Source organism: Suillus bovinus, assembly GCF_016758785.1.
Source record: "Suillus bovinus strain UH-Sbo-P2 chromosome Unknown EDB93scaffold_39, whole genome shotgun sequence".
NCBI lineage: Eukaryota > Fungi > Basidiomycota > Agaricomycetes > Boletales > Suillaceae > Suillus > Suillus bovinus.
Window position 1 is genome coordinate 41,936 of NW_024542095.1, and position 26,265 is coordinate 68,200.

At 47.3% G+C, this 26,265-nt stretch overlaps 12 protein-coding genes across 12 annotated transcripts; 6 read left to right on the plus strand and 6 right to left on the minus strand.

Moving 5' to 3' along the window:
• Positions 1–1,146: 1,146 nt before the first annotated feature.
• Positions 1,147–2,680, minus strand: EDB93DRAFT_1251712 (uncharacterized protein; the record flags this gene model as incomplete). Its single annotated transcript, XM_041453197.1, has 2 exons — positions 1,147–2,477; positions 2,545–2,680. The coding sequence occupies 2 exons, from the start codon at positions 2,678–2,680 to the stop codon at positions 1,147–1,149; spliced, it is 1,467 nt and encodes a 488-aa protein (XP_041306319.1).
• A 966-nt stretch (positions 2,681–3,646) lies between these two features.
• Positions 3,647–4,735, minus strand: EDB93DRAFT_544536 (uncharacterized protein). The gene is made up of 2 exons (XM_041456672.1): positions 3,939–4,735; positions 3,647–3,889 (listed from the first exon to the last, which is right to left on the minus strand). Exons 1-2 carry the CDS (start codon positions 4,507–4,509, stop codon positions 3,765–3,767), a joined length of 696 nt encoding a protein of 231 aa, XP_041306320.1. The 5' UTR covers positions 4,510–4,735; the 3' UTR covers positions 3,647–3,764.
• EDB93DRAFT_544416 (uncharacterized protein) lies at positions 4,736–6,034 on the plus strand. The gene is made up of 5 exons (XM_041456671.1): positions 4,736–5,378; positions 5,431–5,558; positions 5,612–5,734; positions 5,791–5,937; positions 5,995–6,034. Exons 1-4 carry the CDS (start codon positions 4,962–4,964, stop codon positions 5,846–5,848), a joined length of 726 nt encoding a protein of 241 aa, XP_041306321.1. The 5' UTR covers positions 4,736–4,961; the 3' UTR covers positions 5,849–5,937; positions 5,995–6,034.
• Positions 5,695–7,206, plus strand: EDB93DRAFT_544596 (uncharacterized protein). Its single transcript, XM_041456673.1, has 6 exons — positions 5,695–5,937; positions 5,995–6,290; positions 6,339–6,477; positions 6,543–6,545; positions 6,627–6,648; positions 6,706–7,206. The coding sequence occupies exons 2-6, from the start codon at positions 6,007–6,009 to the stop codon at positions 6,873–6,875; spliced, it is 618 nt and encodes a 205-aa protein (XP_041306322.1). The 5' UTR covers positions 5,695–5,937; positions 5,995–6,006; the 3' UTR covers positions 6,876–7,206.
• A 470-nt stretch (positions 7,207–7,676) lies between these two features.
• Positions 7,677–7,988, minus strand: EDB93DRAFT_1087812 (uncharacterized protein; the record flags this gene model as incomplete). The annotated part of the gene is made up of 1 exon (XM_041446079.1): positions 7,677–7,988. A coding segment is annotated over one exon (312 nt), but the record flags the coding sequence as incomplete, so codon positions are not given.
• A 457-nt stretch (positions 7,989–8,445) lies between these two features.
• EDB93DRAFT_1087845 (kinase-like domain-containing protein) lies at positions 8,446–10,463 on the plus strand (the record flags this gene model as incomplete). Its single annotated transcript, XM_041446086.1, has 10 exons — positions 8,446–8,910; positions 8,966–8,990; positions 9,046–9,113; positions 9,174–9,280; positions 9,331–9,360; positions 9,415–9,697; positions 9,754–9,827; positions 9,880–9,960; positions 10,010–10,225; positions 10,277–10,463. 10 exons carry the CDS (start codon positions 8,446–8,448, stop codon positions 10,461–10,463), a joined length of 1,536 nt encoding a protein of 511 aa, XP_041306324.1.
• A 727-nt stretch (positions 10,464–11,190) lies between these two features.
• EDB93DRAFT_544659 (uncharacterized protein) lies at positions 11,191–13,939 on the minus strand. The gene is made up of 7 exons (XM_041456674.1): positions 13,862–13,939; positions 13,665–13,800; positions 12,210–13,604; positions 12,023–12,158; positions 11,582–11,968; positions 11,381–11,524; positions 11,191–11,319 (listed from the first exon to the last, which is right to left on the minus strand). The coding sequence occupies exons 2-6, from the start codon at positions 13,719–13,721 to the stop codon at positions 11,385–11,387; spliced, it is 2,115 nt and encodes a 704-aa protein (XP_041306325.1). The 5' UTR covers positions 13,722–13,800; positions 13,862–13,939; the 3' UTR covers positions 11,191–11,319; positions 11,381–11,384.
• Positions 13,940–14,130: 191 nt separating this feature from the next.
• On the plus strand, positions 14,131–16,432 carry EDB93DRAFT_1289944 (uncharacterized protein; the record flags this gene model as incomplete). Its single annotated transcript, XM_041454545.1, is given in 13 exon segments — positions 14,131–14,394; positions 14,448–14,568; positions 14,621–14,646; positions 14,697–14,790; positions 14,810–14,841; positions 14,953–14,974; positions 15,021–15,178; positions 15,227–15,351; positions 15,404–15,447; positions 15,495–15,574; positions 15,624–15,712; positions 15,865–15,904; positions 15,951–16,432. The coding sequence occupies 13 exon segments, from the start codon at positions 14,131–14,133 to the stop codon at positions 16,197–16,199; spliced, it is 1,344 nt and encodes a 447-aa protein (XP_041306326.1). The 3' UTR covers positions 16,200–16,432.
• Positions 16,433–16,834: 402 nt separating this feature from the next.
• On the minus strand, positions 16,835–17,554 carry EDB93DRAFT_544783 (fungal hydrophobin-domain-containing protein). Its single transcript, XM_041456675.1, has 3 exons — positions 17,323–17,554; positions 17,105–17,266; positions 16,835–17,047 (listed from the first exon to the last, which is right to left on the minus strand). The coding sequence occupies exons 1-3, from the start codon at positions 17,446–17,448 to the stop codon at positions 16,997–16,999; spliced, it is 339 nt and encodes a 112-aa protein (XP_041306327.1). The 5' UTR covers positions 17,449–17,554; the 3' UTR covers positions 16,835–16,996.
• Positions 17,555–19,971: 2,417 nt separating this feature from the next.
• On the minus strand, positions 19,972–22,373 carry EDB93DRAFT_1329308 (calcium proton exchanger). The gene is made up of 17 exons (XM_041455137.1): positions 22,094–22,373; positions 21,919–22,039; positions 21,841–21,866; positions 21,733–21,790; positions 21,629–21,677; positions 21,561–21,570; positions 21,492–21,513; positions 21,288–21,445; positions 21,112–21,239; positions 21,018–21,061; positions 20,888–20,967; positions 20,749–20,838; positions 20,650–20,696; positions 20,558–20,597; positions 20,458–20,504; positions 20,327–20,394; positions 19,972–20,280 (listed from the first exon to the last, which is right to left on the minus strand). Exons 1-17 carry the CDS (start codon positions 22,358–22,360, stop codon positions 20,267–20,269), a joined length of 1,269 nt encoding a protein of 422 aa, XP_041306328.1. The 5' UTR covers positions 22,361–22,373; the 3' UTR covers positions 19,972–20,266.
• A 1,339-nt stretch (positions 22,374–23,712) lies between these two features.
• Positions 23,713–25,611, plus strand: EDB93DRAFT_1105026 (uncharacterized protein; the record flags this gene model as incomplete). The annotated part of the gene is made up of 1 exon (XM_041447469.1): positions 23,713–25,611. One exon carries the CDS (start codon positions 23,713–23,715, stop codon positions 25,609–25,611), a length of 1,899 nt encoding a protein of 632 aa, XP_041306329.1.
• An 89-nt stretch (positions 25,612–25,700) lies between these two features.
• Positions 25,701–25,979, plus strand: EDB93DRAFT_1087868 (uncharacterized protein; the record flags this gene model as incomplete). The annotated part of the gene is made up of 1 exon (XM_041446090.1): positions 25,701–25,979. A coding segment is annotated over one exon (279 nt), but the record flags the coding sequence as incomplete, so codon positions are not given.
• Positions 25,980–26,265: the final 286 nt, after the last annotated feature.

Genomic DNA, 26,265 nt, shown 5'->3' on the forward strand with positions numbered 1-26,265 from the left:
TTGAATGGCCAGCCGGACTCTGGTGAACGAGAATTTCCTTGGGTAAATGATGATTGTTTACGTTTGTGATTCCTCTCCTTCGAAACCACTGGTGAAATCGTGGAACTTGCCACCAAGGCAGCTTGAACACTCTCCGCGGCAGGTCTCACAATGTTTTCTCGGCTAAGTTGGTCGCTGGGTTACATTTATAATTTGTAACATGACAGTTTGGCATAAGCAGCAGCAGTCAGCACCAGGTGCGACTCAGTTGTCTGCACGCACGCGCTCCACCAAATCAATCGCGCTGCCCGCACAGCAAGCTCTGATTCGAACTCCAAACTGCGGATCGGTACTCGTGGCAGAGTTTTTAACTCCGGTATGCAGCTGTCGAACGTCTTGAACGTTGACTCCACAGCCCCTTCTGCGGATTATGATAACGATTGTCTAGTCGATCGTTTACGACACGGCTTTTGGCGAGTCATGATCGTCTTGCGACGCCACCGAACACACTTGGTGCCTGTCGTCTGCGATCAACGCGCCGCTGTCTCGAAGAGGCCCAGCAGTCCAAACGACTGGAAAGCACCAAAGCTACAAAACCTCTGTGCAACGCCAAGCAAACCTGTGCTCCCCGAATTTGCAAATGAATATCATATCTAGAACTTTGTTTTTTCATATCATACAGATTTTAACATGAGATCAAAATTCCCTCCGGTCGTTTCCGTGTATACGTCGATCGTAAAAGCCAAATCGTAAAACTACTGCTAAGTAATCAATGCGGGGGGGTATGGAACACATGGGGATATTGGTACAGATTAACAAAACTACCGTGCGGGGAATCATTCGATCTTGCTTCGACCTTTCTATTTCTATAGAGCGGAGCTCTTCATTTGCCTCAGCCGAGGAATCACGTCCTGGACCGCTGCAGCCTCCCAGTCGCCTTCGCAGCCCTGCATTTTGACGATGACGCCGGTATTGTCTTGTACCGTTGAGGGCACATACTCCTTGCTATTTTTTGTTGTGGCGGACGGGGTGAGGATCGGAGATGAGGTGTTTGGATATGTGTAGAGGGACCTGGATACCGAAGGAACTGACCGACATGAACTCTTCGGTCTACGTAAACGAATTCTCGAGAACGCCTTCTTGCTACTATGCGGACTATCCCCACTTTCAGATGAGATAGCCGAAGAGGGGACCCGACCAGCTCGAGGGGGGAGTCCACGTCCATTTTGCAGGGTGTAACTCGGGAGCTAGGGCGGTCGAGAACTGGGTCTCATGCGAAGCGACTGTTGTTTGTGTATTGGCTCGTGATGACGAGCCCTCATTAGGCGCTGGCGTGCGTAGGAGTGATAGTGGTAAAAGTTCGAGCTCATCGTTTGGCGGGAGTGGAGGTAGACTGGGGACCCTGCTATGTGAGAGAACAGAGGGTTTTCGACTGAGAGCCCCAGATTTCTCGGTCGTCAAAACGTTGGGTATGGGAAACAATGCTGCTGGCTCAATGGCCGACGCCAGCCGAGCTGACGTCTGACGTGTTTTGTGAGAACGTGTGGATAACGTGCGCGTAACAGATTGCTCATGAGTTTGGGCTGTGGGTGAGGGGGAAGCAGCGAAAGTTTGTGTTCGCTGATGCTTTTTGACCTTCTTCGGAATGACTTTGAGCGGTGGGGGCAGTTTGGGACGGCCAAATAATCCCTCATCTACAGGGAAGAAGGAAGCTGGCTCTCTCGCTACTTGGCGCTGAGGGCGCGCAGAGGCAACCGAAGTTTGCCTACTCAGCTCGCTTGAGCCGCCGGGAGCTGTCCGAGGTCTTTTCGAACGGGTAGATGAAGGGGTGCAACTGTGTCTCGACTGTGAAACAGAAGAGCGACTTGCTACCGATGGGGACGATGGGATAGGTGGCTCTCTATTTGAAGTGTTACTGCCACTTGGGACAGATGACGGGACTTTATCAGGAGTAGTGGACATGGGGACTGTAATCTTCTCCAGAAGATCCACCTGACTATCCTGATCACTACTCGGATAACTCGTTGCTGAGGAAGGTGATGAAGCGAAGTGTACATTGGCGGAGGTGATATTTAGAATTGGTAGGTCGATATTAATAGCATGATCTGCTGTTGCAACAAGCGCGTTCCCTCGAGACGATTGATGTCTGGACTTGGACGAGGTGGGACTCATGTTGTGCGATAGCGAGCGTTGGAAGAACATATCCGCCCGAGAAGCTGCCGCCCTGTCTAACTGCGACAACACAGTCTCACTGCCTGCAACTTGAGGTTGCGTAAAGACAACAGGGGTCGTGAGCCCGAGTTCATGCAAATTGTCCTTGATAGACTTGAATCGAGGAACATCAGGAACAGCGCCGACTTTTCTCCCAGGAAAATTTGGCGTCAAAGCTTGCGGGGCGGATTGTACTCGTGATAAATTCAGCGTCGAGGCCTGTGGGGTGGATTGCACCCGTGATAGGCCATGTGCATGCGCTGACTCGCTGGGAGTACGCGGAAATGCTAAATGACGGACATGATCAATATATATTTTTTCCTTGACACAAGATATTATATTCATGATCCTCACCATCTGTTGCCCTGGGTCGCTCCGTCACGGGTTTGGCGGACCGCTTGGGCGACCACGAAAAGAGCGTTGAAAAGAATCCCTTCTGCGCCTTTGCCACTTTTGAATCCGTGTTCCTCGCGCTCGGTGATGCAGACATAACGATTGCGGTTTCTGAATAGAGGCGATCTGTTGCGCGCAGTTGGTGTGTGAGTTATAATGGGGACTTGCACTGCCTCGACGCGAACAACGGATCAGTGAGCCTCTCACCTTGCGCGGTTAATTAGCTTCTCTCCAACGATGGGACCAGCGACGTCCTATGATGGTGCTATGTTCATGGAGCGAAGAGCAGAGGAAAAGCCAGAGACGCTAGCGGGGATAGATAAAGGGTGCACAAGATCAAAGCCCGATGGTCAAATAGTGAAATTCTCCTCGTAGATTGACTATATATACGCTTGCGCCCCCCTACCTACCTCGGTGAGGCAGGGATGACCCCAGGCTCGGAAGTAAGAAGTACTAAATGACTGATGGCAGCCTTGGATACCGATTCCACGTTGCTTCATAGCATTTCGAGAAGCCTTGACTACGACGATGCATAGAATGAACGTGGACTTGGGTTTCCATTTCCCGCGACTATCATATTTCTTACCGATGTATGACAACAGGCCTTGGGGTGTCATCGCGAGTGCAACACATGACAGTACCTCAAAGCCTAGCCGCAGCGCAACCGCGTTTCATCCCGTTGACATAGTCCGAGGGAGTAACCACATACGTCATGTGTTCCATCCAAACGCTTGATCGATAAGTACTTACGTGGAATGGCGCTAAAGTCGATTTGCAATGAACAATAGCTCACGATCGGCCTTGGACGTGAACGCGAATGTGACAAAGAGGCGGCATTAGTAATTGACAATGTGTACAAAGAACATGTCGTTTCAGTGGGAACAGACGTCAAGTGATATATTTCTACTTGACTGCACAAGATAAATTTGTTGCGATCGACGATCATTCAATAAATAACCAACGCAGATCAGTCTGCGCAATCCACGAAACAAAACCAGGGTGTATTACGACTCATGATATGAGCTAGAGATAACAAAAGTTGTCCATAATGCCAAAAATCTTTGTAATCAAAGGTCCGTATCGACTGTTCATGAACGCGAAGCTAATGATGACTGACAATGTCTCTTAAACATGAAAAAAAAAGAAACCAAACTGCGACAAGCCATGCATGACGACGTATCCTATATTCGTCGCAGGAGAGCTGATCCAGAGATGAACATCACCATCAACGTGGCGATAAGAGCAATGAATGTGGGGTGGGTGATGTGCTGCGACACGGCACTAGAACAACCTGCACAAGACCAGCCTTTTCGAACGAGTCAGCAAACATACAGCGCCGTGCAGACGTCGCTTACCGCTGTTGATAGGAGTATAAGCCTGCGGCGTATACAGCGCAAACTGCAGCGCGCTATTGGGCGTGAGCACACCCGGTTCGCGTACAGCGTCAGGCCCTCCGTCTCCCCAAATCTCCAGGGTATATTTGGCTTGAGCGAGTGGCAGGTTGGGATTGTTGGTTTGGTAGGTATACGGATCCCAAACAACACTAGTGGCAGTTCCGGGTATGATCCCATTAGTTGGGCCAACAGGGTATGTGTTTCCATTCTCGCAGACAGCGGAAACCGTCAGGTGAGTGGGAGTGGCAATGATATAACTGAAATTCCATCCAAACGTGATGAACTGGTTCTGAGCAATTTTGAAATAAGAAGTCGACTGCTGGGGAGGCTGGGTGATGGTAAGAAGTCCAGCAGGAGCTGATTGGGGGATGGATAGAAACGATGAAGCAGTGCCTGATGCAGTCTGCGACTGTGAGCCTGACACGGTGGAGCCATTGACAGACTGGGTTTGAGATAGTGATTGTGATTGTGACTGGCTCAGGGTTTGAGACTGTCCTCCCTGTTGTTGACGCGCTCCTAGCTCGCGGTTCATCCTGAACTTCAAACGACTGTTAAAAATCAAAGAATGACAGCAAGTGAAGACGACAGGATACGGTGGCCACGGGCAACAACGTAGGCGGGAACAAGCGGCGAATTTATCAACGGAAAAACGTTGTTCGGGTCTGGCCCTCCCAATTGGCAATTCTTTTTCTTTATGACCCGACTTCCTTTTTAGACGATGACCACTGTATGTTCAATATCGAGGACATATAGAGGACTCCTTCGAAGGATTTATCTCTGAAATGGCCATGCAAACCTTTTCCGGGCCAAGACATGCATATGGTACATTCAAGACATGGTTGCTGTACATGCATGAACATTGGGCTGTGAGGAACTGCCTGTTGTAAAGTTAAATACTTCGACTCCTTCAACTTCAATCCCCTGCGCTTCACTGTATCCCACTTGACTCATCCTGCTAGTAGCTAATCGACCTATCTGATCAAAATGCCCTCTTTGCTAGTCAAGGATTTCGTCAAGGATTTCGATTTGGGCAAAGTGTTTGCAGTTCGATTGAGGCGCCTGACCAAGATCGGACGCACGCAACACAGCTCGACAACCGCCCATCACAATTCCATCTCTGCAGATATCCCTAGTGACTTTCCTGTTCCTTCACCCAATCCACATTCAAATCCATCACCACTACTGTATCCTGGCTATCTGGCGAGTGATCTAGGTCTCGAAGTCTCCATCAATATTTTCTCCACCAGATCCTCTCATGGCGATTCCTCTGTCCGCACAGCTTCTGACATAGCTCAGACGTTTTTGCCTGTCGTCCAGTCCGTTGCAGGTGCAATTCCAGTTGCCGGGCCTCCAATACAAGCCGCTATTAGTGGATTATTGTCAATCCTCCAAGTCATAGATGTGAGAGTTTGTTTCATTACCAGGATGTTTCTTGATTTGAAGGCTGTTGCAGAGATATAGTCAGAATAAGGCGGACCTAGTTCGTCTGACGACACGACTCCATCGACTAAGCTCACATATGTGCAATGCTCCGCCAGCACAGGATCCCCTTGAACAAGACCGGAGCGATTCAATAATTGGGTATGCGCCTTGTTGATGCGTCCTTGAGTTTGCCCGGTATTGAGTGTACTAAGGATTCTTCAAGAGACCTCTGCCCAGCTGACAAGGTTGCAAAACGTCGTCTCGAATACGCATCCGTCACACAAGCTATCGCCGGGTGTTCCATTGAAATCGACCGTTATCTGTTGGAGTCTTTGGTTATTTCCTACTCTTCATAAATTTACAGCATTTACTAACTACTTTGCTTGGCTAGTGGTCGTTCCAAATGCAGCAAAGTCGAACCGCGCAGGGATCAACAGCGGCACAGTTGACAGGGGCTGTCGCGCTTGGCTGTGTGACACTGGTAGACGCAACAGGCCACGAACATGCAATGTCGGTGACCTTTTGCACCTCATTTTAGGTCTGCCTCCCAGTGTAGAATATGTACTGGACAGTTTGCTCATCAAATTCTTTTCAGCAACTCGATGAGATGCTCCACGTTCTGTTTAAACGTGACGTGCCTCAAGCACGACTTCAGAGACGGTATATGGAGAGAGGACAGTATGATTTGTGCATTGATGATGGCAAGCAGGTAACCCGACTTACAAGCCATGAATGGACAGGCATTGAAGCAGGCACGACAATCGTCATGAGGATCGTCTTTAAACAGGTGACACATCCTAAAGTTGAATACAAATGTCATTTTTGCGGCGCTGTCAATCACATTGTAAATCAGTATTCGCTTCAACACCAGGGTACTGGCTCGATCAATTGGTGAGTGTGTTTGTCTTCTGGCTGCTGAGGGTGTTTAACAACCGAAAGTCGAGAATGCAAACGACGATTTCAGATCTCCCGCGAAAGCTCCAGTGCAAAGCGGAGCGCACAATCCTCTGGCACTGACTTTGTTCCTGAAACTGAAGCAGAAATGCACCTTATTCGCAACTTTCACATCCGGCAGATTGTATGTCACCGTGAAACTTTACTAGAAATCTTACACTGAATACTCGACGATGTCCTATTTTTTAGAGCGTGTGTATCTCTTCTTTTGCTTTTGAGCTGCTCATCTGACACTGATGGTGCCACGACGACATCTCTCTCTTTCACTTCCAGTCTGGGAAAGATAACATTAACCGTACGTCTTGTGCTCACTTATTGGACATGCAGGGTTTGTTCGCTTATTGACCTTTAGACCCCCGCATAACGTTGCACAACAAATTACAGATGACCAATTTCCATGCACGTCTAACATGGAAAATCGATCTACAAGGCCCTCCCAACACTTTGACATGGTATGCGGCCGTTTACAGTATGTTGGCTGTCAAATCGAAGATGGTGCATACTAACCAAACATATAGTTGACGGTATAAAATATGGCGACGGTTCAGCCCGTCGCAAGTCTGATGCTCAAGATGAGGCTGCGGCCGCGGCTTATAATCGCTTGATACATGAAATGTCCTAATATGCATGATGACCCTAGTTTATGTGAAAACATATGCCATCATTTTCATCCTCTAAACAAGTAGTTCTGTTTCTCATACAATACAACGCTGTCCATGCCAGAAGTGTGCCTGTTGTGAGTTAAGTGGTCTTGTCATTTGATAGTGCGGTGCGTACGACAGCAGTGTAAACGGCATCGCAGATAACGAAAACTCTTTGAAGGGAAAGTCAGTTTTACTTGATCCTGGTGGCGTCCAACATGGAAGTGACTCAAGCTAGTAGGCAAGTGGAATGTAGGCTGACTCACGCTTTGGTTACTACTATTTTCACCGTGGAAACGACCTTTGATAGCTATGATAGGGTCGAAGTAGAGGTAGCGATGATAGTACACGTGCACAATCAGATAATTGTGAATGTGGCTCGAATCCTCGGTGCCCTAAATTAGAGAAGGTGACCGGGTAACCGTATAGCCTTGACGCCAGTCTACGCAATATTGAGTAGTCAGATTTCCTTAGAAGACTCGTGTCCTTCGGTTCTCAGAATGCACTGACGCAAAGCCAGGCTGGTCAAGAGCCTGGATGCGATGCCGATTGGCGATCAACGTCGCTATCAGTCGTTTGAGGATCGACGGAATGCGCCACTTGTCGGTGCTCATGCACGAACATCCAACTGTTCGGATTCTGTCGATCTTCACTGGGCTGAACCACTGAGCTGCGGTTGTTCTCATGCAACTTCCCTCTTCGCGGCCTGCAGCGTCCACGTCCACTTCAAATCACGCTGCATTTTTTCTTTCCTCGCGTGCTGTCTTCGCTTGTTTGAATGACTCCAATCTTCCCCGACACCTACGTCGGCTGCTGTGAATCGAGGTAATCCTAATAGCTCCGACTTCGATTGAGTCGAGGCGGGTGAGGGCTTAGGTGGAGGAGAGGGCGTCGTGATTCTCCACAGCCAAGTATTTTTCGGTGCAGCGAGTACTAGTACAGCCTGCTCCTTTCGCGCAGCTTTTGTCACCGTCTGAGCGTTTGCTGCTACTTTTCAACTTCCCTTGAGCTCGCTAGCTCAGGGAGCACCACTCTTTTCAAATACCTGTGATATGAGATTGAGCACATCGATCAAGACCTACTTTATTGTTAACTCACTGTAGAGACCGTACAGTTTGCTCCGCATGGGGCGGTTGAGTAGGAGGAATTGTTGTCTGTTTAAAGTTAGATATGTCCTTGGTCGACAATGGCGTTGTGATGAAGCAATTATACTGCACACGAGCTCACGCGCCGAATGACGCGGCAACTTTTTCGAAATGAGGTCATGTGTATACTCACAAGAACTGCGCCAAAGCTCTCGAACACTGCCATTTTGGGCCGCGGAGTCGAGTGCACCACTTTGACGTATTATACGGTAAGTAGCGTCTGTTAGCAAACGTAACTTCAAGTTCTTACCACGACGACCATCCAGGACTACAGCTCGACTACTTGCTAGTCTCAGCAGTCGTACTATGTTTGACGAGAGTCAACCAGCCTCTCCGAACCAGCCGGTTGTAGAGTTAGCTCCTCTCGAACCCGAATGGCAGCCAATCTTCCAGGCCTCTAATCAGATCGTGTTGTATAACCCAACATCGCATGCTCTATCTATAACCAAGTCCTCTGGTCAACTAGATTTTTCAGGCTCGTCATCGTGTCCCTACTGTCATCGTCCTCTTCCCAATGGATTCGATAGGAATGTCTCTTCCGACAATATTCAGTCGGATTTTGGATCGCACTCTCGAGCGTCAAACTACTTCCAGCTTCTTGCTGCCGCAAATCAGACGTCCTCGAGGCCGTCTAGTCCCCCTCTTACGAGTGGCAGTGGAAGCCGAGGTGCTTTCCCTCCAGAAACCATGGCTGAAGGTTACTTCAAGGCCTTTTTTCAGGAAGAGTATCGATTAGGAATGGGGGCAAATGGAAGTGTATATCTCTGTCAGGTCTGCTGAATTGCACTGCACCGTTATATGACTATTTCTTAAGTCCCGTGGGCAGCATGTTCTTGATGGGGAACCACTTGGTTAGCATCTTGCACGCTATATTTTATAGTTCTATGTGCTGAACTAGCATCTTAGGACATTTCGCTGTCAAGAAAATCGCGATAGGAGAGTCCCACTGTTACCTGCTCAACATACTGCGAGAGGTTCGCAACTGTCACGATATGCTGACGTGTCATGCACGCTAACATTAATGTCCCACCAAGATTCGCCTTCTCGAGTCTCTCCACCATCGCAATATAGTAACATATCATCACGCGTGGCTAGAAACTTATCAGTTCTCCGCTTTTGGTCCGAAAGTGCCTACCCTACAGTAAGTATGGAACGCTGACCAATGATCAATGGTTTACCATGACTGCATAGCGTTCTCATGCAATGGGCGGAAGGTGGAAGGTAACGTCTTCGAGTATAATAATATGACCATCAATACTAAAAATGGGCTACTAGTTTGGATGATTTCATCGCTCTTCGCTTGGGACGCTCAGTCGGACTTCCACACATGCAGTCCTCTGCATCGCCTGCCTCTGACGATCCGACTCCATCCGCACGCATTCGTGCATTTCGTGCCATGAAGCGTGCCCCACCAGAGGAACGCGAGCGATTACGCCGAGAGATGGAGGAAAGAACCCATAGCCGCGGCAATCATGCATCATGGAAAGCTGTCCATCTTCTCAGTGCAGAGGAAGTGCGAAGTTTGTTTGTGGACATAACGCATGGATTAGCCTTCTTGGTGCGTTCTGGTCAATGTTTCAACGTTGGCGTACTGATGATGCTTGGCATCTGAAGCATGATAAATCCATTCTTCATTTAGACCTCAAACCTGGTAACGTGCTACTGACTTGGGACGAAGGAAGACTCATGTAAGTGTGTTTTGTCCGGTTGTGGTGCCAATGCCAAGATTGTTATATGCAGCCCTCGAGCAATGTTATCGGATTTTGGGACCTCCCGAGATATGGTACGGTCGAGTGGTGTTCGATCAGGTAATACTGGAACGTGAGTATTCGGTTACCATTGCTTGACTTCAGCCCGCTCAATCCAACAGTCTTGAATACGCTTCGCCAGAGTCCCTTCCGTCGCCTATTACAAGAGTTCTCCGACAGATTGACTCGAAGTCTGACATGTGGTCTCTTGGGATGATCCTGCACAAGATGCTCTTCTTCAAGTTACCCTTCCGCTACGCAACAGAAGGAGAAGCTACTGCATACGACGAAGCTGACAAGATGGACAAGCTAGAGCAGGAAATTTTGGGTTATACTGGGTGCGGTTGACTCAAAACCGCTTGGTGATCTAGTTATAGACCAGCTCTCAGGTTCCGATCAACGTCTGCCCTTTCAACATCTTTCGAGTCCCGGCGTCTTCCGCGTTCGTTCCTGATATTGCTTGAGGGCCTCTTGAGCATAAATCCGTCTTTGAGACCCTCATGCGAGCGCATCGTGAGCGCCATGCGAGAAGGACGAGTAAGCCGAATAATTTCCCGCGCTCCGTCATGCTGTTAATAGTCCACGCTTTCAGTTTGATCCTGTAACACCATTCATCCCTCCTTCCAACAAATCTCTCATTCCACTGCGACGAAAAAATAACGAGTCTGAGGCCTTCCAGAACGAACGCACTCTCCCTGATACTTCCCCGACACCTACAGAACACAAGAAGGAAGAAATTGCCCAGGCATCGGATAGGAAAAGTCCCATGCTCCGTCTCCCTTCTCCACGTCCTGATCGTCGGGCTGACGCTGCGAACTTGATCGGAGAGTATCTTAATTTCCTACGCTGGCGATCACCGAAGATCGCGTGGGTCAGAACGCTGAAAGCGTGCATCCTCGCTGCGAAGGTACGGTTCAGTAAAGCACTTTTGGGCGTTGTGTTAACAAGGCTGTTACAGACATTGTCGGCAGTATCTATGTGGCCCTCTCGCCCTGTCCTCCTCGGCATCACAACATCTCTTGCCATTCTGGATACGATGTTTGATGGTCTCGAGGCTTCTTTGGTGCTTGGGGTGCTGCATGTGGTGATGATTCGGTGGTGCTGAACTGGAATCTGATGCATTGACGACCCAAGTATATTTCGGATCACAAATTTCCTCAATCGTTTCATTCCACATGCATTCAAATTACCCCTGTAAGTGATGAAAGAATGAGTTACATGATTATGATGTAGGTGGTATCGCCACTTTCAATATTACGCGCCGCAGTTAGTTTCAGGAGCTACTGAGGTAAAAAGTTACTGTATAATGTCGTATGCACTATTGGTATACGGAGCACTGTTTTACACACAGGCTAGCGGGCACTAGCCTTAAAGCACCCTTTGAACAATGTCATCGAGTCACCACTGCCAAGCAACAGTCGACGGGCAAGTGCTATGAACGTGTAAGTTGTATATTTTATTCTTAACTAAGTTAGTAAAGGTATAAGACGAACCAAATTATCCATCAAGCGAAGTCGTGGGTTGGGTCATTGATGGTTGCCTGTATTCTACTACTTTAAAGCCGTCTCCCGTTTTGATTACGTTACCTGGGCCTACTGCGAGGCGTGAAACCAGCGCTTCTTGAACAGAAGACAATACTGAAAAACGAACAATTGAGTATCCTGCTCTGGCCATTCAAGCATGATCGTCGTTACCTGCTTCTTCTTCCCTGGCAGCTGGCCACTGGAAAGCTAGCGTAAGACCCACCCTCGGACTGAGCACTACGCATTCATCTCGGCCTGCTCTGAGTTTGAGGGCCATCAGGAGATGTTTTCCAGGTAATCCCCTTAGCTCCTTGAGCATGACGGGATCAAACCGGGGATCGAACAAATCAGCGTATTGTTGAACTGGTCGTGCAGAGAAAGTGACAGGATAAGCTGAGAGGTCTGTTTCCAAAACTAGACGATCGATATCCTCTGGGTAGTCCTTTCGTGCTCGTTCCATGGCTTCTTGTATTCGGTCAGCATATAGCGAGTAGTTGAAAGTTTCCACAAGCATGATGAGAGGAAGGCTGCCACGAATGTATTTGGACCCATCAAAACCTTTCAAAAGTCGGTTAGTATGTGTCGTATGTGTGTAATTGAGAGACAAACCACCAGCCGAATGGAGCACAGGGCATGCAGTACGATGTCTGCTTTTCCAATCTGTTCTCTGGCAACCCCGGGAACAATATCGTGCGACGAAACATCCACAGCACCGATACTGCGGACGTTTGTTGTTGTCATACGGACACTGGAGACGTCATAAGCCTATAGGTTGAATCAAGCTGAAACTCAAACACACCTGTAAATCCGCACACTTTTGTTCGTAAAAAGGTAATGGACTGGTTTTCCTGCAGATATTGAGTATCTGACGGGCCGCTTGCTGGATCAAAATCCATGTCTGTTGCACTTCATCGTCTTTCTTCGCGTGAGGTCCAAAATGAGCTATGCCATCAGCAGTTCGATCCATCACTTTTTGGAAGCGATGCAATACTTGATGGTACATCAGAAATCGCGGAATGAGCTTGAGGATACCACAAGCCGTCTGCGGGCAGCGAAACCCAGCTTGCAGCACCAACTGGATAAATCCGGCATCGAGGACCTGACATAGAGCTGGAATGCACGCCTCTGATTGACGCAGGATCCCATCTATATAATCGAAGGCATCCTCCAGGATCATAGTGCATCTCTTTGCTATCGAGGTTTCCGTCGAGGGATGGACCCTCATGCCAGTGAGAACCGGCCATGTTTGAAGTAAAGCTTTCACAACATCCGAAGGTGCGCGATGCAAGATGAGCTCTTCTTGGCACATAGCATCCATGATGCTGACCAAGGAAAGAAAGCGTACTAAGATTGATAAAGCATCGACAAATCCCAGCATCGAGGTTACAAGCCCGTAATTTGGAGTCGCGCGATTGTTCATGTCACCGATCTTCCTCCCGAACCACCGAATATATCGTAGTGCCGACGCTACAAATGGTTCGTATCCACCCATTGCGTCAAGCAGATTGTGCAGAGTAGGCAGAGCAAGTGGTGCCGGGAGTGATACTGGCATGCACGCTGTAATGATTCCGACCGTAATCGTCCTCGCGTGCCCTATCATCTCATCATTGACTCCCTCCCTCCCGTCGTGCCGAAAAGATGCGTCACGGTCATGTCGGAGCAAATCCTCATCCTTCAATTTCCCAATATAAATCCATAGCTTCGCAATGAACTGTTGAATAGCTATGTTTGTCTGAATCAGGTGCTGTCCTGCGACAGAGATTGCTATCTGCGAGAGGGCACGAGTTATAATGGAGACTGCTTCCACATCGCAGATGTCGAAACCTTCTGGGGGGTCCTTCCGAGGCGGGAAAGGTAGAAAATGACGATACATGAACTGTAGCCATGGAAAAAAGGTGTCCCAACGTCGCACTAGTGCATCTGTAATCATCTTGTCCGCGAGACTTTCGCTGAAAACTCCACGCACGCTAGCACACGTTTGTACGATACTCATCAATGATAATTTAGCCAGTGTGATGACTTTCTGGACATCATCGGTCGGTAGAAGTTGATCGGGGATCACAGCTGGGTCCAGATGAGTGTAAAAGATGGGGAGCAAAGCCATGTTCGCCTCGACATCGGTGGAATTCTCAACCCAATGGTGGAGTTTGCGGACATTATGCACCACGCCTTCAAGGGCTCCTTCTGTTGAGCGCTGAAAAAAGCTAGTTGACATCGTCCGGGATGACGCAGGAGATTCAAAAATATGATTTACCTGGATACGCTTGGGTAGGGATTTCAGAGCAGCTCTTTCTTGTGCAGTTAATGGCATTTAGTAATGACAATGAACATTGGGCAGCGTGAAACGAAAACAGATGTCAGTTGGTCGTAAACGACGTTCTCCGATGAGGCTGCGGCATATCGTACAGACACATGAAGTCTTTGCTTGAAAATGCTGTGATGAGCGCTTACCTTCTCACTTAAGCGCTCGTTCTGATCAGTTGACGAAGTAGAGCTGATCAACGAGCCAAAAATTGACCAAAGGGTCCGTGACAAGTTTGGTCACATGATATCACTTGTAGAGAGTAGGTCTAGAGTATGGCTCTGTACGTGAGTGTCCCTGAACTATTCCAAAAGCATCGCTCTCATGTGTCTCTCAAGACGAGTGTCACAGTTGGTGCTACATATAAGTGGTTTTTTGCAGAACGTTCACCCCATCAATCACACCCCTCCGATCATCTATGACCCCTTCAGAATCTGCACCATTACTCGGAAACGGTGGCCACACAGGTCATAGAAACCTCCCTTTTGCTCGTCGCGTTGTCAACTTCATGAAAGGCGAGGGAGAGCCATCATGGGAAGAATCGTTCAAGTTCTTTATTTTTGGGTCATGGCTCAATATCCTACTCATATTTGTACCTCTGAGCGTCATCTCACACAACATGGACTGGGACGGTGGCCTTGTATTTTTGTTTAGCTTTATGGCCATCGTGCCCTTGTCTAGGGTGGCAACTACTCCTGTTATCACCCTCTTGGAAGACTAACATCGTCGTTTTAGCTATTAGGCGAGGCGACAGATCAGTTGTCGGTCGAGTTAGGAGAAAATATGTCGGGCCTCCTCAATGCATCCTTTGGGAATGCGGTAGAAATTATCGTCGGCGTTGCTGCTTTACTCAATGGTTTGTCCATCGCTCCGAAGTGGTTTGCAAATACTCACGATGATCCTACCAGGTCAACTACGAATTGTTCAGATGTCTGTGAGTGTCTTCATACGGTCACTATTTGCGATAGAATGACCTTGAGTCAGATGATTGGATCGATATTGTCAAACATGTTACTCGTCCTTGGTTGTTCGTTTCTTGCCGGTAAGGGACCTCTGGTTTTGGGCTCATTCGTTATAGGTGGATTATATCATACAAGGATTTTTCAATGGTACTGGAGCTCAGGCGTGCGTCCTATGTTTTTCTGCCCTTGAAATCCTTGGTTGAATTGCAATATTTTTTTAGATCTGTCTCCGTAAGTTATCTTACTGATCCATCACAATGATAACCAATCAAGTCTAGCTTATGACTCTGTTGTGCATCAGTACGTTTATGTTCTTGAACTTGAAAGTTTCGCTAATATTTCACAGCGCTTGTTGTTCCTGCGGCCTATGCAAGTACCACAAAAGCTGGAATGGAGAATTATTGCAGTGATCTTGATGCATGTCTCGCTGCGGGTCTTCTCTTCATCTCCAGAGGAACTGCCATGTTGCTCCTAGGGGTATACTGTGCCTACCTCTGGTTTCAGGCATGTTCTAGTACCTTATTTCATCAGTGTACTCATGCAAGGGTCTAGTTAAAATCTCATCCCAATCTCTTCATCGCGCCTTCACCTAAGGATGAACAAAACAGTGATGTAACAGTGGCATTGGCGGAAACGGACGAAACACGTCGCATGGGAACGGCCGCTGCCGGTGTTGCGTCAGCTTTGTTTCGTCATTTGTTACGTCGGGTGCTCATTCTCGTACGTTAGACTTTTATTGGTCACTGTCGTCATCACATTTTGTGCTGAGTATTGTAAGCCCCCCACTTTGTTCCCTTGGTCTTATGTTCAATTATGCCAGTGATCACCTCCATCGAAGAAACTATGGCCCGATATTCCATCTCAAAGGCCTTCATTGGTGTTATCTTGTTGCCGATCGTGGTATGTTTCAAGTTGCATCTGACTGACTGCTTGCCAACATCGTATATAGGGAAATGCCGCAGACCATCTCACTGCAGTCTGGATGGCAACGAAGAGTAAATGCGAGCTCACCATCACCATTTGCGTTGGAGTTCGATTGTAAGTGTAGATCGTTTATCATGAGATTATGATTTTACTGAATGTCGGACAGCAAATTGCCTGCTTCGTAGTGCCACTTCTTGTGATCGTCGGTTGGATGTACGATTATATAGCATCTCACGAGTCGTTGTTCTCACTATCCTTTTCGTTAGCGTTGACCAACCCCTGACGTTGCACTTCCACAACTTCGAGGTCTGTGTATTCTACGTCATCACCCAAGTTTCTAACGAACCTTCAGACAGTCATGCTCTTTGTATCTGTATTCCTGGTCAATCTATTGCTCATGTCAGTTTCCCCTTTACCACATGACAGTTTCCCTTTCGTCGAGATTTACCTCGCTTGTTTCAGGTATGGAAATGCCAATTATCTGGAAGGTCTCATGCTCATTACCCTCTACTTGGTCATCGCACTTGCATGTAAGTTGCCCATTGAGACTTTTAATCACATTCTCATCGCCACTAGTTTGGGTAGCCTGACATACCATTGATTATTGGCGGTACATGTTTGCGACTGCTAGTAAGTCAATTTCTGCGCCATCTATTTCCTCCTGCACTACCTATTTATTTCGGCGACACCTATTTATCTCTGCGGCACTAAACATGTATGTACATATACTCGATTGCATTACTTCGTCGAAGAGAAGTAGTAGTATCATACGTAGTTTCATTATTATGCAAATGTGAGGGGTGATGTGTAAGATAACCTGTCTTCCTGTTTTGGTCGTGATCAACAACAGTGCAGGAGAGTTAGACCTTGGCACGCATCAAATGTAGTTGCGTATAATTATAAGCGAGTCTCATGTTCTGGAAATAAACATATGCTGAAATCAAATTAGCCTGGAAGGTGTTCAAGAAAGTCAACACCAGGTCAGGGGTCAAACAGCTGCAGTACTGTACAGTCTTGATGCAAAAGGAAATAACGTCTATTGAATCCCTGTAAAATGAAGAAGCTGTAGAGTTTTTGGTTTTTCGCAATGTGATGATGAATGCGAGCTGTGAGACAATTTTCATTGCACGACGCAGCCTCAAATTTTTTAAACTCCAGTATGAGACGTGATTAATTGAATTTTTGACGGCAGAGCCCGTAGAGGATAATCAGACAGGTCAAAACAAGAGTTCTTCGTATTGACAGAGCAGTGGCTGTCAGTTAACTCGACACAAAGAACATCATGATCGATAAATTGCTAATACCGAACATCTTCAAGCCTGAACAAAACGGTAACATACTAACATTCACTGTCCATAGCTCATCTTCCGCATTGCATTCTGCTACTACATCCAAAGCTCACTTAATGTTGATGTTGATGGGCGTGCAGCCGATGTTGATGAGCCCGTACTGCGGAGGTAACTTTGAGAGATCTGAAATGAGACAAAGGCTGAATATGCGACTTACGTATTGATTGTCGCTGCAGCAGAGGGGCTCCTGAGAACAGGTTGCGCCAGCACCAGCACCGATAACAGAGATCGGGGAGCAGTAAAGACCGACATGACCGAGGATGTCGGCGTCAATGGGAATCGCTCCATGTGCCGTCGCGTTCTTATTGTACTCATCGACCTATTGTTGAATTTTAAGCATGATTTACAAGGGATACTTAGCGCTATTAAACTCACTGTCTGAGTCCTTTGACAACATTGGATGTTGCCCGTGTTGCACTGGCCGCTTGTGTCGCGGTGAGCAAGGGGATTGGCGATTGCGAGAAGGCAGAGAGATATGGTGGACAAGAGACGAATAAACATTGTGCAAGACTGAAAGGCAAACTTTGGCTGAGCGATGATTTTGGGCGGTGGGTATTCAAGGAGCTGATGGGCGACTTGAGCTGAGGGAGAGTAGACAGAACTGCTGGATTTTATACCCGCAGATAGACCCTTTGATTTCGGAATCTCATTGCAGTCACCGAAGCCCGCTGTGTCGGCAAAATACCTTGAGCGGATGCCGACGGTGTACTTGCCTAGGCCAACGTCTTACATTGTAATTGGAACTCGCCTCCAGTATTAATTGGGCCATCACGTGGGCACAATCGATCGAGCTTGCCTCTTGGTCCGAGAAATTTTGCTGCAAATTTCGATACGCCGAGCTGTCCGATCCACGGTGTTGCGAGAAACCCGAGGGGACTCGTCATTTGGCCTGTCCTTCCCCGCGTCTGGGATGCATGGAAGACACAGAATAGACAAGTCTTGGTACCATCTAGTACCGTGGCCACGCCCCGATAATACGTAGTCATCGCCTGCAGTAGGTGCCACATCAATATAAGTACTTGGAGTAGCCATGCATACAGCGACTCCTAATCATTACTTACACGTTTAAACATTCATGACCCTCGGTGGACCCCCTCGGCGGGGGCACCGAATCCCCAATCGAAGGGATATATTTAGTCATGGTATTTGTGTTGACCGACATTCCGAGTCGGGCCTGCATGAAAGGCGCCCGAGGCTACGAACCTCCGAGGTAAAGTGCCATCTAGAAAGGATATAGCAAGTTGGAAGCACACCTACGTGCCCAACACGGTTTGGTTTGTCTTCATCTTCTGATATATTGCAAGTACTTAATCTGTTGACCGACAAGGTCGGGTTTCCCTGACTTGGCTGAAATCGACGAAGTGGTCCATAGCGTTTATACTTGCCATGGCTTTCGAGGGATATATGTACTAGTTAGTCTGCGACTCTGCGGCGGTCGTGACGGTGGCGGGCATGTCATCAACATGATTGCTTGAACCAGAATCTACAATTTGCAGAGCCGAAGCAACCTGTGTTAATAAAACTTGTTGAGATCATTCACACAAGTGGAAAAGCAGCAACTTCTAGCTTGTTGTAGACTGCCAGTGACAGTCGTTTGACTTGGTTTTTTGAGACGGTAGAGTTTAATTACTGTAAATAATATTAATGATGATAATTTATTACGTACTTAGCATTCCCAGGCCAAAGTATGTGCCAGTAGTACTGTTTGTTGCCAACCGTTGAGGAGACTTTAAAGTTGATCTTGAGCTTAGCTTGACTATTGAAGATTCTGCTTTGTTCGGTACCGAGCGATCATGCACATGTTGCCTCGATCATCACTTCCAACCGTACAGTGGGTGTTGCTGTGTGTGGATATCGCACTCCCAAATCTTTCAAAGTCTTCTCTCCAACTTTTTTTCGAACAGTTAAGGCTAACTCAATACCACTCAAGTCAAGGCAACCTAGCTAGAGTATGAAGGAATTGACGCAGTCACCGAGACAACGCATGGACTCTGTCGTCAAATGAGCCTGATACTGGCTTGACACCCCCCAGTCAGTGACAGTAATTTTTGCAGCCATGTTCAATGAATGAAATTGAACTTACTAACACTATTACTATACGAGTTTAAATGCAGGCGGCATGAACAAAATATATGTCCCCGACATCCATTTACACGAACGGCGAGTTGTTGTTTCTTGTACACATGAAACTTGTTGAACGGCGGCTTGGTGAGGGGGCTGGTTATGGGTGTGTCGTTGTACTGGACAATGACACGATGCTGCTAATATTCATTTGTACTGTGTACAGATCTGGCATGCAGGTCATGTATGATTTTCCGAATACACGAGGAGCAAGAGTGGGGGTCTCGCACCTGAACTTTGCTGTGCAATCCAGTCGGCCACCCTGACCACGAAGCTACTCTCTGCAATGTTGCGACAAAAGCATTCACCTTCTCAGCCCTATCCTTCAGACTATCAATATTGACAGCGTCCCAGGGCCCTTCGCGAACTTACACAGATAGTAGAAGCACACTTTCGATAATGCTATAAACGAGAACATACAAGGTCGTCGTGAAGTCATTCCTCTGTGTCCCCAGAAACCTTCTGATTATACTGAATGCTTGAACAATTTGGCGGTTTCTCTCACGTTCTACTACCATCACCAAGGTGCACATCCAGATACGCACGAGGTTATCTCTCTGTAGGAAGAAGTGCTGCGCTTGATTGAAACGAATCTTGTGATGTATTATCGGACAATCTAGGTCATCGTTCCCCCAGGCAGAGCTGCTGATTAGGCAGAAATGGAGCACAGGAAACTTGCAACGCGATGGGAAGCTGTCACGGTAGTGACTGAATTCAGTCATATTCGCGCGTTCTGCTTCCATTGTTCGTACTCTTATCGAGACTTGCAAACTGCAGCACGCTATGGCGGCGGCTATGCCCAGTCGCATTCACATTGCGAACAAATATTCAGGCGTCTTTTATGCAATGTAAGTTGGAATCTCGGTCGACACAAATGCCAAGCCTAAATATATCCCATCGATTGGGTATTACGTGGCCACCAAGAAGGATCATTAATGTTTCAATGCGTAGGTAATAATTACGAGTCGCTGTATGCATGGCTACTCCAAGTACTTGGATATGTGGCACCTGCTGCGAGCGATGAATACGTATGTGTGTCTATGAGGCTCTCAAGATAGGTATAAACATCACCGAACGTCAAAATCTTGATTCAAGTCTTGTATCATTATGAAACATATTGGCAGCCATCAGGGTGTTGCCGCGGTTCTGGATGGTACCGATACTTGTGTGTTGTGTCTTCCATGTCATCGATGGTATCTCAAGCCACCCAGACTAGTGGCAATGAGGATATGATTAAAGGGTTCAATGGGCAACTTACATGCGAGTACGATGACAAAGTAGAGGCTAAGAAGCATAAGACCTTCGAGATAGTTGGCTTTTCCATCCCTGAAACAAGCGAGGTAAGTCTCGACAAGATGGAAACTGCCATGCGATAAAAGAGAAACTGACATGAGCAATAGATTGACCAGGCAGACAGATACAAAGAAGATGATTGTCTGAGGGTTCGTTAGAAACTCAGGTAATGACACGTAATATTGAATAAACAGACCTCGAAGTTGTGGAAGTGCAACGTCAGGGGCTGGTCAACGCTAACGAAAAGGATAGTGAGAACACATCGCGAGATGCAACATATAATCGTACATCCAACCCACGATCACAAGAAGCGGCACTACGAGGCAGGCAATTTGCTGTCCAACATTCAGTACAATCATAATCTCATGATAAACGATCTACACATACAATCGAACTCCCAACGCAAATGGTGATGGTAAGCTCGTATTTATTCTTCGTTGCCATCCAGACTGCAGTGAGATGATCTGCGGCATTTCCCTACATACGATGTTGGTAGGCAGTCAGCCGGATACAGCTTGAAACATACCACGATTGGCAACAAAATAACACCAATAAAGGCCTTCGAGATGGAATAGCGGGCTGTAGTTTCTTCAATGGAGGTGATCACTGGCATAATAATTGAACATAAGGCCAAAGGAACAAAGTGGGGCACTTACGATACTCAGCACAAAATGCGATGACGACAGTGACCAATACAAGTCTAACAAACAAGGATGAGCACTCGATGTGATGAATGACGAAATAACTGACGCAACACCAGCAGCGGCTGTTCCCATGCGAGGTTCCGTTTCGTCCGTTTCCGACGATGCCGCCGTTATATCACTGTTTTGTTCATCCTTAGGTGAAGGAGCAATGAAGAGATTGGGATGAGATTTTAACTAGACCTTTGTATGAGTACACTGACGAGATAAGGTATTAGAACATGCCTGGAACCAAAGGTAGGCACAGTACACCCCTAGGAGCAATATGGCGGTTCCTCTGGAGATAAAGAGAAGACCCGCAGTGGGACATTTATCCGGATCACCACAATGATTCTCCATTCCAGTTTCTGTGGTACTTGTATAGGCCGCAGGAACAACAAGTGCTGTGAAATATCAGCGAAACTCTCAAGTTCAAGAACACGATCATACTGATGCATGACAGCGTCATAAGCTAGACTTGGTTGGTTATCATTGTGATGGATCAGTAAGATAACTTACGGATGCAGATCTATAAAATTATTGAAATTCAACCAAGAATTTCAAGGGCAGAAAAACATGGAACGCACGCCTGAGCTCCAGTACCATTAAACAATCCTTGTGTATGATATAATCCACCTATAACGAGTGAGCCCTTATCGATTATCCTCCATCAAAACCAGAGGTCCCTTACCGGCGAAAAACGAACAACCAAGGACGAACAATATGTTTGACAATATCGATCCAATCATCTGGCTCAAGGTCATTCTATCGCAAATAGTGACCGTGTGAAGACACTCACAGACATCTGAACAATTCGTAGTTGACCTGGTAGGATCATCGTGAGTATTTGCAAACCACTTCGGAGCGATGGACAAACCATTGAGTAAAGCAGCAACGCCGACGATAATTTCTACCGCATTCCCAAAGGATGCATTGAGGAGACCCGACATAGTTTCTCCTAATTTGACCGACAACTGGTCTGTTGCCTCGCCCAACAGCTAAAAAAGACGATGTTAGTCTTCCAAGAGGGTGATAACAGGAGTAGTTGCCACCCTAGACAAGGGTATGATGGCCATAAAGCTAAACAAAAATACAAGGCCACCGTCCCAGTTCATGTTGTGTGAGATGACGCTCAGAGGTACAAATATGAGTAGGATATTGAGCCATGACCCAAAAATAAAGAACTTGAACGATTCTTCCCATGATGGCTCACCGGCACCCTCGCCTTTCATGCAGTTGAGAGTTTGAAAGGGAAGGTTTCTACCATGTTCTGTATAACAACCGTTTCCGAGCAGTGGTGCAGATTCTGAAGAGGACATGGATGATTGGAGGGATGGTATTCAACGGTGCGAATTTCGAACGTTCTGCAGAAAACCATTTATATGAAGACTTGTTGAGAATAGCTGAGAGTCTGACACATTGTTAATAATTACATGAGAGATGCCGTGGATCCCAAAGGGCATCAGGAAGCGACCTCATCACTGCAACTATACCAGCATATATTTACCTTATAAGGTTGGGCGCTCTGAGCGACCACAGGAAAGAGGCTCTGGAACACGCAGACGTAGCGCGGGAATTTCCTGGTAACATGGGCGGGCAGCATGTCCCTGAGCCTACCCCAGATTGCCCTGACCGCTGTACCACAGGCCATCATCAACGCTAACATCCCTGGCTTTCTCCCCGTGCATCAGCCTCCACTGGTTGAGACACGCAGCAAGCAAGCGCTACCCGGAATCGTCGCATAGCGTGTCCCGGACCACGCCCTTAGTCATCCTTCCCATACCCCATGTCCCAGAATTCTGTTATCATGTCGCCGATAAAGGTTATTCTCATACGCGTACCGTGACAAAATGGTTACCTCCCTTTCTGGCAGTTCCGCAACAGTGGGGGGGAATCCCTGTCATCATCTCTCTCTATATTTTTCCTTGGCAGAATATATAGGTCAGCCTGCGATCAGCGGGTACTTGATTCCACATTTCCTTTAAATCCACCCTTAACGTGGCAATGAACAGCATGTTGACGACGAAATATATTGGAGATGAACAATGGAATCAGTAGATGGGATGACGATAATCAGTTGTCGTCGCTTTACCAGCGATAATCAAGAAAGAACAACGTGTTTCTCCTGAGTTGCCAAACTGTCGTTTACGCTGAAGACAGCATAAAAGACGGACTTTTTGAATTTGAGAATGAATCCGGTTTATGGTGCTCAGCCAAGACCACGTAAAAGAGTTTTGCTTCTAGAATGGGAAGTTGGTTGTTCTCGGGGTCTTCGTATACGGGGGCGACGAGATGTACGAATCTAGAAAGGTATCACTGAGAATAATGATGTGGCGAGGTTTTCTATAGAGAACCGGTAGGGGAAGGAGAAGAATGGAAGATGAAATTAAGGTAAACGCTACGCATTTTGTATGTTGAAATACAAGGCCACGTTTATGGAGAAGCAGAAGCCGATTTTGGTACTTCAAGTTGATATAAGACACGAGTATCGTTTCTTGGACCCGTACCAAGTGGCACCCCGACAAGGACCCCGGAACTCAAACTCCAACACTGCGCCTCACAGCGCACTCGACGCCTCAAGGCGCCACCAAACCTTCAGCTATCCTCTACCATTACCCACTAACTAATATCACCTAGATTATCTGCACCCGCCACCAGCCAAGCAGCACCAATGGCCCCAAGCGGCGCCCCCAGCCTGACTCCAATGGCTCCCACAGGCATCACAACCAGAACAAGCTGGAAAACAACAGCCAGTAAACCATTGCTGTCGTTCAGTAAGAGCCTAGAAGACCACGCTATAGGCACCGGGACTCAAACTGACATCAGCAGCACTGCAACAGCAAGAAAACTCCTCACCACCCACGGCCTCACCATCCCAGTAGCAGGAAATGCACTCAAAGAGATCACAGCAGCCCTATTTGAACTGAGCTTGACCCCTAACACAGGAGCCACCCTCACAGAAATACTATGGTCCTTTGCATTCATCCTCCACGAGGCCAGCCAAACCTGTGACATAAACAACATACTAACCAAAGTCGACTCACTAATCAAAAACCCAATTGAAAAACTAGAAAACAATGTCAAGGCACTAACACAACTTGTAGAAATGCAGAAGACAACCATGGAAGAAACGGTAAAAGAGGTACACAATCAAATGAATATGTCCCCAGAAGGAATAGAGAAAGCACTAGAATCAGCGATCCAAAAGACTAACCAACAATCAAGGCTGCAAACAGAGCTCAGAGGGTCTGGAGGACCTAGAACTTATGCAGATGCGATCAAAGCAGGAACTCCTGCTCAACTGACCAAAATTCTCACCCACAATGAAGCTCAAACACATCAAATACTCATTGACAGAAGATCCCTCCTGTCCCCCAATTTTCTCAGAGACCTAACAGAGTCCCAGCTGGTCACAAAGGCGTCCATGGCCCTAGAACTAATGACTCAACAGAACATCGAATACCCACAAGACCTCTCCTTTGTTTCAGCGAGAAGGCTTCCGCATGGAGGAATTCTCTATGAACTCAACACCAAGGAGTCAGCTGAATGGTTTAACACCCCTGCCAACAAGAGTAACTTTCTAGAATTCTATGGTACTAATGTAGCAATCAAAGACAGATCCTTCCACATTCTAATGGAAAACGTACCAATCTCATTTGTCCCCAACAACCCAGCAGCTTTAGCGGACATAGAGAAAAAGGCCGGCCTCCCACAGCGCACCATAACCAAAGCCAGGTACATCAAACCAATAGAACGCCACAGCCCCAACCAACAAACAGCCCACATCGCCATCACTTTCACCACAAAGGTAGGAGCAAACCAAGCAATCAGATTCGGCCTGTCGGTCGATGGAAAGAAAGTTTATGAATGTAAACTACTCCCAGAACCGACCAGATGTCTACGATGCCACTCTTTTGACGGCAACCACCTAGCAACAGACTGCCAACAAGAAAAAGACACCTGCGGAACATGTGGAGAGGACCACCGCACCAACACCTGTTCAGTCACAGATCCAACGTTGTACTATTGCATCAATTGCAAAGAACACGAACATGCTGCATGGAGCAGGGACTGCCCAACCTTTGTCAAGAAATGGGAGGCTCACAAGGACAGAAATACGGAGAATAAGTATATCTACTTCCCTACCAAAGACCCACTAACCTGGGAAACACTCCCCGAAGCCTACTCAAACTGGGAAGACGCTCCTCCCCCAAACCTTACTAACGAAACTCCTCCCACACAGCAGAACACTGGATATCCCTCACCTCAAAAAAACCAACAAGAAAGATGCACAGTAGACACCGACCACCGCAACAGCTCTCCTTCACACCTCAGAAACCACAACAACATACCCCTGGGACCCAAGACTCAAACGCAAACTCGACTCACTGACAACTGGCCAAACCCCACCCAGAAAACGCAGCAACAACAACCTCACGACACCCGCAACACCTTCTCATCCCCAACCCCATCTGACAAGGACTCCTCAAGATACTGGTCACCAACGCCGCCACCAATCGAAGACATACTAATCCCAGACAGATCAGCACTCACCACAGGATGGAACTAATGACAGACAACCCTAACAACAACGCACCATGGGACGACCTCAGGATCTGCCAACAAAACCTTCGAAAGTCATCTCGTGCCTGGGAGCACATGTTAAGGAACCTCAATGCTAACGAATACGACATAGCATGCATCCAAGAACCTTTTCTAAACCCTGTCAACCTAGCTAACACATCAAACCTCAGAGCTTACTGGGATGTAATATACCCCACGGATCACAACAATACACCCGACCACACTCAAGTAATCATCCTCGTAAATAAATGTCTCTTGAAAAACAACTGGCACATTGTACCAATTAAATCACCAAACATAATGGCTCTCGAACTCACAGGCCCATTCGGAAAGGTGTGTATATACAACATATATAATCCGTGTGACAGTGATCGCACAATACACTTTCTCGAAAGGCACATGGCCACAGAAAGCAATACGCACAGAACCGCTCAAGGCGGACAACAATACACAACAGAACATATAATATGGTTAGGTGACTTCAATTGCCACCACCCCATGTGGGAGATGCCTCATAATGGCCGATTATTCACTGCAGCCAACCTAGACGTGGCGGGCCTGTTAATAAATCTAATATCTATATATAACCTTGTACAGATACTCCTGCCAGCGATAGCCACCCTAGAAGCCTTGAACACCA